Source organism: Mobula birostris, chromosome 13 (genome assembly GCF_030028105.1).
Source record: "Mobula birostris isolate sMobBir1 chromosome 13, sMobBir1.hap1, whole genome shotgun sequence".
Taxonomy (NCBI): Eukaryota; Metazoa; Chordata; class Chondrichthyes; order Myliobatiformes; family Myliobatidae; genus Mobula; species Mobula birostris.
Window position 1 is genome coordinate 40,985,274 of NC_092382.1, and position 11,318 is coordinate 40,996,591.

The 11,318-nt window shown below is 49.7% G+C and overlaps 1 protein-coding gene across 1 annotated transcript; it reads right to left on the reverse strand.

The window, feature by feature from the left end:
* Positions 1-286: 286 nt before the first annotated feature.
* LOC140207561 (uncharacterized) lies at positions 287-10,662 on the reverse strand. The gene is made up of 2 exons (XM_072276109.1): positions 8,641-10,662; positions 287-2,119 (listed from the first exon to the last, which is right to left on the reverse strand). The coding sequence occupies exon 1, from the start codon at positions 10,590-10,592 to the stop codon at positions 9,387-9,389; it is 1,206 nt and encodes a 401-aa protein (XP_072132210.1). The 5' UTR covers positions 10,593-10,662; the 3' UTR covers positions 287-2,119; positions 8,641-9,386.
* Positions 10,663-11,318: the final 656 nt, after the last annotated feature.

Consider the following 11,318-nt stretch of genomic DNA (forward strand, 5'->3'; position numbering starts at 1 on the left):
CTGTAATCTATTTTTTTTTGCGGTGTAATATATAATTGGTGTAAAATAATATTGTCGAACGTTTATTGTATTTGTCATATTGTCAAGACATAGTCTTGACCAATTTGTTTCATCAATATTGATATTCAGATCCTTTCCCATTTTTGTATTGACTTGTGGATTCCTTGTTTAATTGTCTGTTTTTGAATCAAATTATACATAAAAGAAATACATTTTTTAAATCTTTCCTTTTTGAATTAAAATTTCAATTTAATTGGGTTTTGGCAAAAACATTGTTTGACCCAGTTTGTCTTTTAAATAAGCCCTTAATTGAAGGTAGCAAAATAAAGTGTTATTTGATATTTTATATGTATTCTTTAGTTGTTCAAATGCCATCAATATACCTCGTTCATAGCAGTCTCCTATAGATCTAAGCCCTTTTTGGTACCAATTATGTAAAAGTTGATTATCCATTGTAGAAAGAATAAGTCTGTTTTGGATCAAAAGTCTCCTTCCTAATAACGATTTCTTTATTTCATTATCAACGTTTATCTTATTCCATAGATCAATCAAATGTTTTAATATAGGAGATTCTTTCTTTTCCCGTATCCATTTAGATTCCCATTTATATATAAAATCTTCGGGTGTATTTTCGGGTGAATAAGTAGATTAAATTCAAACTTATCTGATCAATGCTTTCGGTGTAATCAAGAAATTGGTACCTTCTTACATTCTACTTGGTCTTGTTCCAAAATTCAACCTTTCTGGATAAATTTAAGATTTTTATTGGAACAAATTACTGGAACTCAACTTCCACATAACCCTATATTGTTTCTATTAGGTAATACTGAAGGGATAAAACCGAAACTTAAACTGAATAAATATCAGAAAGAATTTATAAAAATTGCATTGGCAGTAGCCAAGAAGGCTATAGCAGTTACTTGGAAATCGGATTCGTATTTAAGTATGAATCGTTGGAATACTGAAACTTCTAGTTGTATTCTACTCGAAAAAAATTACTTTTAAGAGATAAATATGATACATTTTTGGATATTTGGCGCCCTTATTTACAAACGATAGGATGGCATATTTAGTTGCTCCGATGATAAAGATGTTGGTCCCTTGGGGAAAGTAATAAACAAATATACTAAATTTATTTTGAATCCCATGGAGCATGTGGAAACCTTCCACTATCCAGGCAGTTCTTCTTTCTTTTTTTTTCTTTCTTTTTCAGGTAGGGGTATGTATCGGGGGGAAGGGTTAAGGGGATGGGGGAGGGTATATATTATCATTCTATGCAATCACTTCGAAAATTCAATAAAAATCATATTTTAAAAAAACAGCACACCTGTCTGTCTTATCTTCAAACCAGGTGCTGAGGTTGGCAGGTACTGGGAGCAGATCGTACGCTGCTCTGCATAGAACAGAAATGCGGAGCGGTTCCATCTGCCACAGAACATTCCAAGATAGATGTCGTTGTTCAAAACTTTCCCACCAGGTCCAAGCCCCTTGTTTGGCCAGGCCAGCTGTTTTAGCTAACCTCTTCTCCTCTTCTACCTCTCGTATTTCTTGTGTTACAAGCTCATGGCGCTCCTTACCTGTAGAAGATGACCACCACTTGTGGGTTGTCCATCCAAATTCCTGGCGGCCTAGCTGGGTAGCCCCAACCGTCTCCTTGTGCTTCAGTCTAGACTCTACCTCATCAACTGCTACACGGGCTGACCACTTCCTGCCTGATCGCACGTCCAGCTGGGTGTTCCTGATGACAGGGTCTTTTGAGTCTCGAAGCATCAAGAATGATCTTACCTTGACTACCTTGACCTCCTCAACAAGGGATTGCACTGGGATGGTAAGCTTTGTCTGGCTACTGTGGATTGCAACATTGGTGAGGCTGCTCGGTACTCCAAGCCACTTCTTCACATACTTGTTGATCTTCTGTTCCATTGCCTCAACGTGTGACATTGCCACTTCATAGACAGTTAGTGGCCACATTATCCGTGGCATCAGTCCGTACTGCAAGCACCACAACTTCAACTTGCCAGGCAAACCACACTTGTCAACAGACATCAGACCTCTGCTGACCTGTTCTCCTGTCTCTTGAACCCTCTTGGTGTCTTTCAGCTCCTCTGTGTAGAAATAACTACAAAAAAAAAAGAATAGGCGCCACATAAGTAACTTATCAGTCTTGTGCACATAGGATTTTAATATGTTGGAGCTCACGCCGCCGATCCCCTCCACACGTCCTTCCGAGACTTCGGCCACCCTCCAAAGCCCCAAGGTCTGGTGTCCGCCGCCCTGGAACCGCTGTCCGTTCCACACACATCCGCTCTCTCCGCTCGCCTCTCGAAAAGCCCGCGCTCCTTAATTCAGCACACATATATAAGATAACAGAACATGACTTCCATTGGCTAACAAATGAATACAATTTCCATTATCTCCCTGTATAACCCAAACATTGCTGTTACAGAGAACCCCTTGCTCAGCAGTTAACATTACGAGAAACCATTTTGATATGACACTTCAGAGAAGCCATTTTGGTAATAAGCGATCAACAGTTAACCGTCCACCTAGCATCTTGAGAGCCCAACCTTCCACCCTGCCCCACCGAAATAAGTCATGCCCTCATCACATTCAGATAATTCACCATCCCTTCCTGCAGAACGCACAGCCCAATCCACGTGCAGAAAGCAGTGATCTGACTCCCCAACACAGTGGAGATCAGACCTTGTTCCCCAGGTGCTACGTAGGCCAACCTCTCTGGGGGTTTCCGACTCCTCTAAGGCCTACGCACCCCCTTGTCTACCCCTTCTGCCTCGGACACTACAGGGGACCCTTTTAAACTACGAGGCAAATCCTCCCCCGAGCGGTCACCAAAGCCCCTCTGCACCTCGGAACCGTCTATCTCTTGTCCAGGCCCTACATTCTCTCCTCCAGGGCCCTGTGGTACCACGGACTGCCCCTCACTAGCCCACTCTAACCCAGTGGGGGAAAGGCCAGGATCTCTTTCTCCGTCCGGGGACCATCAGCGAACGGCAGAATGTACCAACCATCCCAGTCATCAACTTCCAAATCAGCATCCCTCACAGGGGCTGGGCCTGGGCCCATCTCTCCAGGGGTGGGCACGTTCTCCACCCTGCGGGGGCACAGAGTCCTGGCACGGTGTGCAGCCACCTCTTCAGGCTCCTGCTCTACCTGCACATCTTGCCCCAGCGGCAACAGGTGATTCCGATGGAGAATCTTGACAGACCCCTTTCCATCCTCAGGCCATACCCGGAAAACCGGCAGGTTTGGGATTTAACTCTCCATCACATAGGGCGTGGCTGCCCAGCGATCAGCCAGTTTGTGTTTTCCCGGTAATCCCAGATTCCTGATGAGGACTCGGTCTCATGGCAGGAGTTGAGTGAACTTTACTTTCTGGTCGTTCCTCCTCTTATTTCCCTGATTCTGTTGGGCGGCTGCCTCCCCGGCCAACTCGTAAGCTCTTTTCGGTTCTTGCCTCATATCAGACACATACTTCAAGTAAGGCTTCGGTGACACCTCACCCGTATCAGCCTCGAAACAAAGGTCAAAGGGCAACCTTGCTTCGCGCTCAAACACGACATAATAGGGCGAGTAACCAGTAGCTTCATTGCGTGTGCAGTTGCAACAGTGAACAAGATGCCCAATATGTCGACTCCAACAATTCTTTTTGCTGATCTCCAGAGTCCCGAGCATGTCTAGTAGTGTCCGATTGAAGCTTTCCAGCCGGGCATCACCCTGCGGATGATAGGGCGTGGTTCTCGATTTCTCAACCCCCAGCATGCCCAGAAACTCATAAATGAGTTTGCTCTCAAAGTCTCGTCCCTGGTCAGTATGGATCCAGCGGGGAAGACCAGAATGCACAAAATACTTCTCCCATGGCACTTTCGCCATGGTAGTCGCCCTCTGATCCTTGGTAGGGAAAGCTTAAGCATACCTGGTGTAGGGGTCAGTGGTGACCGGGACATTTGCTGTGTTGGTGGCATCGGGTTCTATGGACAGGAAATCCATACACACCAGGTCCAAAGGCCCCGCACTCTGCTAGTGGGACAAAGGGGCAGCCTGCCCGGGCAGCGTCTTCCGCCGTGTGAAACGAATGTAGAACTTGGTGTACTCTTCAACCTCCGTCCTAATCCAGGGCAGTAAAACCGATCCTTGAGCAATCCATAGGTCTTTTCAACCCCCAAATGCCCAGAGCCATCATGGAGAGACTTCAACACAACCTCCCGATACTTCTCTGGCAGGACCAGCTGCCAACACCGCGGTCGGTCGGGACTGACGTTACCCGGTATAACATTTGGTTCTTCAACCTCAACCAAAGCCATTCTTTCAGTAACAGGGATGCGGGACCGTGCTTGGCCTTCTCCGTCCGTGCAACATCCCCCTCTTCCACGGCATGCCAGACCGGGCCTATGTCTGGGTCATCTTGCTGAACAGTGGCCACTTCCCCAGGGCTTAACCCCGGCAACTGCGTGGTCTTCAGAGCAGTCATGTCACAGTACACTGGAGGCAGAGCATCACTGGATGTCCCCAATGAGTCGACTGCTCGATACGGCCTCTCCTTCTCCTCATCCTGCACGATGATAGCAAACTCGCACATCACCTTCACCCCGGATGCAGGAACCCTCTCCCACTCCTCGTCCTTCCCCAGCTCCTCATGGCCCCGTCGGGACAGCGCATCTGCGTCGACATTCTGGCTCCCCGGCCGGTACTTCAGGCTGAAATCATATTAAGACAAAGCTGCCAGCCACCGATGGCCTGTGGCATCCAGTTTCGCTGAGGTCAGGATGTAAGTGAGCGGGTTGTTGCCTGTCCGCACCTCAAACTTGGCCCCATAGAGATAGTCACTCAGCTTATCCACCACCGCCCATTTCAACGCCTGGAGCTCCAAATTGTGAGTGGGATAGTTCCTTTCCGAAGGTGACAAACTCCGGCTGACAAATGCCACAGGCCTCAGGCCAGCGCTCTGATCCTGATATAGAATAGCCCCAAACCCCTCACGACTAGCGTCAGTGTGTAGCACGTCGGGCAATCGGGGGTCCGCAGAGGCAAGCACCAGCGCCTGAGTCAGCATCTCCTTCAGCGAATGGAAAGCCGCTTCACATTTATCATCCCATCTCTGTCCGAAGGGATCTGACGGGTTCAAATATTCTCCCACCTCCCGTCCTTTCCTCCCCTTCCCCCCCTGTCCCAGGGGAGGGTAGCCACGCAGGAACTGGTTCAAGGGATGACTCATCCCGGTGTAACCTTTCACGAATCTCCGATAGCACCCACAGAAGCCTAGGCACGAGCGCAGAGCACTCATGGTCTGGGGCCTTGGCCAGGTGGTCACCGCTTCGATCTTAGCCGTGAGTCGCTACACCATTCCGCGAGACAACGTGTCCAACATAGCTAACAGTCGTCTGACAGAACTGACACCTGTCCAGGGAAAGTTTTAACCCTTCCTGCTTCAGACGGCTGAGCACCTTCATTAGTCTCACTTCGTGTTCTTCCAAGGTGAATCCAAATACTATGAGGTCGTCCAAATACACGAGCACTTCGAGCAGGTTCATATCCCCCACTGTCTTCACCATGACCCTACGGAAAGTGGCAGGGGCCACCGATATGCCATGGGGCATCCTTCCGAACTGGTAAAATCCCAGAGGGCACATGAAGGCCATCTTCTCCTTATCGGTCTTACTCATCGGGATCTGGTGATATCCACTCCTCAAATCCAACACGCCAAACCACTCCACCCCACTCAGACAGGCCAGCGCGTCTTCGACCCGGGGAACTGTGTACTGATCAGGGACCGTGCGCCTGTTCAGTGTTCTATAGTCCACACACATACGAACCTTCCCATTCTTCTTCCAGGCCACTACGATAGGAGACGCATAAGGGCTTCAGGACTCTGTGATGATCCCAGCCTCCTTCAACTTACACAAATGCTGCCGCACGTCTTCCACATCTGCAGGGGCCAGTCTCCGTGATCGTTCTCTAAACAGATAACTCTCAGTCACCCGTATGGTGAGGCGAGTGCTCCTGGAACAACCCACATTAAATTCGTCAATGGAAAAAATATCTGTCATCGTCAACATCTTCTCCACCAGCCTCCGCTTCCAACCCTCCGGCACAGGGGATGCCTCAAAGTTAAAAGCTTCAGCTGTCACCTTAGGCCGTTTTCCCGACAGCTCTCCCCAGCTGGCCTCACGGGGGCGCTATGCATCACCATCAGCAGAAACAAATGCGTCAGAGGCATTCCCCGCCTAAAGGTGACCTCTCGCGCAGTCGTGTTCCTGACGGTCACCACCAGCCTGCGTGCCTGCACCACCGAGGGCTTCTGCAACTCGGGTCTCACCAGCACCCCAGCAGGGAATCTCGACGCCCCCTCAAGGTCTTCCGAGGTGTCCACTAAAAGGGCTTCACCCTCAGGCACTCCCGGGGATCTAGGGATCCCTATCACACTTGCTACTTCACCGGGCCGTACCACCCTGGGCTTCGACTGGGCACACAACACAGTGACTCATTCACACGCCGCATCCAGCCCCGGGTGACCCCACGCTTCCTCAAAAGCAGCTCAGAACACTGGGTGCACTGACAGGGTCTCCAAAGTCTTTCTCAACTTCTCCTTACAGGTTCCGAAGAGTCTCTGCACAATAGGGGTGTTGGTCCCCACCAGAATGGACACACCCCCAGTCTCACCGGTGTCGGGGTAAACCAGTACCAGGGTCTCATGAGCCTCAGACACCCTCACCTCAGCTTCCAGGAACTCCAGTTTCACAGACAAATAGCCATCGTACGGGTAATCACCATCACTGATACCCCACATTTCCAGTGCACTGAAAGGTGTCAGGGGTAAATGCGCCAGATACTGATTGTACAATGACCGGTACAGTAATGTGACCTGCGACCCCGTGTCGAGTATGGCTTTTGCATCTGTCCCCTCTCTCGGGGTCCCACCAATACTTCTGGGATAGGGTCTTTTCCTCTCGAGGGCCCCGTGGCACATTGTTGGGAACATATTTTTCCCGAAGACTCCAGTCCGTACTCTCACTGAGTCTCTTCTAAGTTTCCCAACACCCCCCTCCTCTCCGGCTGGGACACCCACGGGCTCTCCCACCAAGGGGCTCTCTGCCATTCACATTCCCACCTGAAGTTCCCCTCTTCCCCACAGTTATGGAACACGCCTCGTCTCGCGAGACCCCAGCCTCTGCCTGGCCCCAGTGCTGTCTGTCCCTTCAGGGAGGGGCTTTTCCCACTAGTCCCCCCATGCGGAGAGACTCCGCCTGCCACAATCTCTTTTGCTATCTCCCGCATGGATCTGGCCCCGGCCATTTCACCACAAGGAGCTGCTACCGAGGACGGCACCGTACTAACGAGGCCCTCTTCCACTTCCAATGTGTTCTCCTCCTCCCCTACCTCTCTGAGCAACCGAACAAAAGACGCGTTCTACGGGGCTGCTGGAGGCTCATAGCGACTGCATCATGTCTCTGCATGCCCCTGGCTTACTGGTCGATCCTTATCTAATCCACCTCATTCCCTGAAATGATCCCCGGAGTCTCAAGCAATTTAGCCTTCGCTCCAGCCGGAAAAGATACTCAGAAAGCTTTTCCCCTTTATCCTGACACAAATTCTGAATTCCCCGTAAAAGCTCCGCCCTGCCCCCAGTTAGCCCAAAAGCCTCCTCTAATGCTTCTAGACCCTTGTGGAGGCCCCATGTGCCACCTAGGCACTGAGGGTTCAGACAACGAATGCTTCCAGATACTCCTTCCAGGAAGCCAAGGGCTGGTTAACTTCCACGCCTTTTACCACCTCAGCTGCCACCCTTCTCAAACTTTCTCCCAATCTTTGCCGCTTCTCCTCCTCAGAACACTGCTACTCACCGAGCAGCTGAGAAGTATGTTCTGCCCAGGTTTCATCATCATCTTTCCCTTCGGGAATGGGAGTCCTCCCTGAGAAAATCCTTAACTTCTGACGTGGATCCCCCGCCCTGGTCACCAGGGAGATAATGGCTGAAGCCAACTCAGAGCCTTCCCCCTTCCGTGGGGAATGAGAATCAATTACATTCTCAAAATCTGACCACTCCCTTCCTTCATCCTTCAAAAACGACAGACCCACTCTCTAAAATCTGCGCCCCAAGCTGCGGGCAACGCTACTGGTGTCCCTTCAAACCCTTCCTCCATGACAGTGTGCACACCCCATAGACCCGCCTCACCTACGTCACTGATACACGGCTGCAGTCCCAATTCCTTGACGTCAGCGCCCGTCTGTAACAGCACAAAGGCTGAGTCCCACATTTTACCAATATTTCTGCTTACAACCTCAACCTTACCGATAGCTCTGACCATAGTCAAACATCGAATTAACACATCGTCCGGAGTACGTATGTCCACCCCCTTAGTACGCAGGCATGATTAACTGGGACATCATCGATCTCACACCAAAGTTCAATCTTATCCGAGTCCATCTCCCCTAATTTAAACCCGGTGACTTACTCTGTATCTGACAGAATTCAAATCCTGGACGAGCCCCCACAATGTAACATCTTTCATCCCACCGGAACATACTTTATAGCAATTCGTAATGATGGGTTAGTAGAAACAACTAAAAGAAAAGGCGCCACATAAGTAACTTATCAGTCTTGTGCACATAATATTTTCATACGTTGGAGCTCACGCCTCCAATTCCATCCACAATGTCCTTTCAAGACTCCGGCCACCATCCGAACCCCCGAGGTCTGGTATCTGCCGCCCTGGAACCGCTGTCCGTTCCCCACACATCCGTCCTCTCCGCTTGCCTCCTGAAAAAGCCCCCGATCCTCAGCTCAGCACACACATGCAAGATAGCATAACATGACTTCCATTGGCTGGCAAATGAATACAATTTCCATTATCACTAATTATAACCCAAACATGCTGTTACAGAGAACCCCTTACTCAGCAGCAAACAGTACGGGAAGCCGTTTTAGTATAACACTTCAGAGAAGCCATTTTGTAATTAGCAATTAACAGTTAACAGTCCAACTAATATTACTAAGAACACTACACAGAATATTAAACTCCAGTCCCATTAAAGGTGAATATGCAGCAGAAGAAACTCCTCCCATGCCCAGTGACCAGGGTGCAGAACTGGGTGTGGTGAGCAGCAGCAATAATTGCAGAGTTCGGCACTGACAGTCACTCTCGAAATTGCATCAGCAACAGTGATAGACAAATATCCAGCATACAGCTTATTGAAACTTTCTCCCAAGTGTGAACCCGGTAGTATGTCACAAGGTTAGATTACTAAGTGAATCTCTTCCCACATTCACAGCACTTGACCGGCTTCTCCCCAGTGTGAACTGAATGATGCACATACAGTTGAGGTGACTGAGAGAATCTCTTCCCAAAGTCTGAGCAGGTGAACAGCCTCTACCCAGTGTGAACTGACTGGTGTGCCAATAGTTCGGATGACTGAATGAATCCTCTCCCACATTCTGAGCGGGTGAATGGCCTCTCCCCAGTGTGAACTGACTGGTGTCTCAGTAGGTGAGATGCCCGAGTGAATCCCTTCCCACAGTCTGAGCAGGTGAATGGCCTCTCTCCAGTGTGAACTCGCTGGTGTCTCTGTAGGTTGGATGAATGTGTGAATGCCTTCCCACAGTCTGAGCAAGTGAATGGCCTCTCTCCAGTGTGAACTCGCTGGTGTGCCAGCAGATTAGATGACCGAGTGAATCCCTTGCCACATTCTGAGCAAGTGAATGGCCACTCCCCACTGTGAGCTGACTTGTGTGCCAATAGTTCGGATGACTGAATGAATCCTCTCCCACATTCTGAGCAGGTGAACGGCCTCTCTCCAGTGTGAATTGACTGGTGTGTCAGTAGGTGAGATGCCCGAGTGAATCTCTTCCCACAGTCTGAGCGGGTGATTGGCCTCTCCCCAGTGTGAACTGACTGGTGTGTCTTGAGGTTGGATGACCGACGGAATCTCTTCCCACAGACCGAGCAGGTGAATGGCCTCTCCCCAGTGTGAACTGACTGGTGTGTCAGTAAGTGAGATGCCCGAGTGAATCCCTTTCCACAGTCTGAGCAGGTGAACGGCCTGTCTCCAGTGTGAACTCGCTGGTGCACCATTAGGTTGGATGACCGAGTGAATCTCTTCCCACAGACTGAGCAGGTAAACAGCCTCTCCCCAGTGTGAACTCGCTGGTGCGCCATTAGGTTGGATGAATGACTGAATCTTTTCCCACAGTCTGAGCAGGTGAATGGCCTCTCCCCAGTATGAACTCGCTGGTGTACCAGCAGATCAGATGACTGAGTGCATCCTTTCCCACATTCTGAGCAGGTGAATGGCCACTCCCCAGTGTGAACTGACTGGTGTGCCAATAGGGTGGATGACTTAGCGAATCCCTTTCCACAGTCTTTGCAGGTGAATGACTTCTCCCCAGTGTGAACTCGTTGGTGACTCTGTAGGTTGGATGACTGAGTGAATCCCTCCCCACAGACCAAGCAGGTGAACGGCCTCTCTCCAGCGTGAACTCTCTGATGTACCTTCAGTTTAGATGAGCAAGTGAATCTCTTCCCACAATCCGAGCAAGAGAACGTCCACTCCCCGGTGTGAACTGACTGGTGAGCCATCAGGTCAGATGACCGAGTGAATCCTTCCCCACAAATTCAGCAGATGACCAGCCTCTGCCCAGTGTGAACTGACCGGTGGGTCCACAGGTGGGAAGACCAACTGAATCCCTTCTCACACACAGAACAGATGAATGGCCTTGCCCAGTGTAAACTTGCTAATGTACCTTCAGTTCAGATGACTGAATCCATTCCCACTGTCTGAGCAGACGAATGGGTTCCTCCCTGTGTAAAATGACGGGCATGCCAGTCAGTCAGATGATCGAGTGAATCCCTCCCCACAGACTGAGCAGGAAAGATGATCGAGTGAATCCCTTGCTCCACTTCTTAAATATCGAGACAGAGACAGCAAAATTGGCGTGCCATGTTCGAGATTCCCAAAGACAAATTCCCTGTCCTTTTTAAACCTGAAAAAAGATTTACAAAATCCATCAATGGGTGAAGGATAACATTTCAGATAAGATCACTTTAGTTGCCAAGGTGTGACATCGCACTATTAATGTGAAGTTCATCCCAAGTTGGAGAGAGAAATCATCTTCTAGCTGGTCACAGTGCTGGTGACTGGAATGACCATCAAATTCTCTGATGCTCTTCCTGTCTCTATAAGAATGGGGCATTTCTGCCAACTCCAATCTGTGACCTGGCTCGGTTTGACTCTGTCCATTGGTGTTATTCCCTGTTCTGCCTGAGCGGCATTGCCTGTCCTCACAGTAACTGAAGCACTCTCAC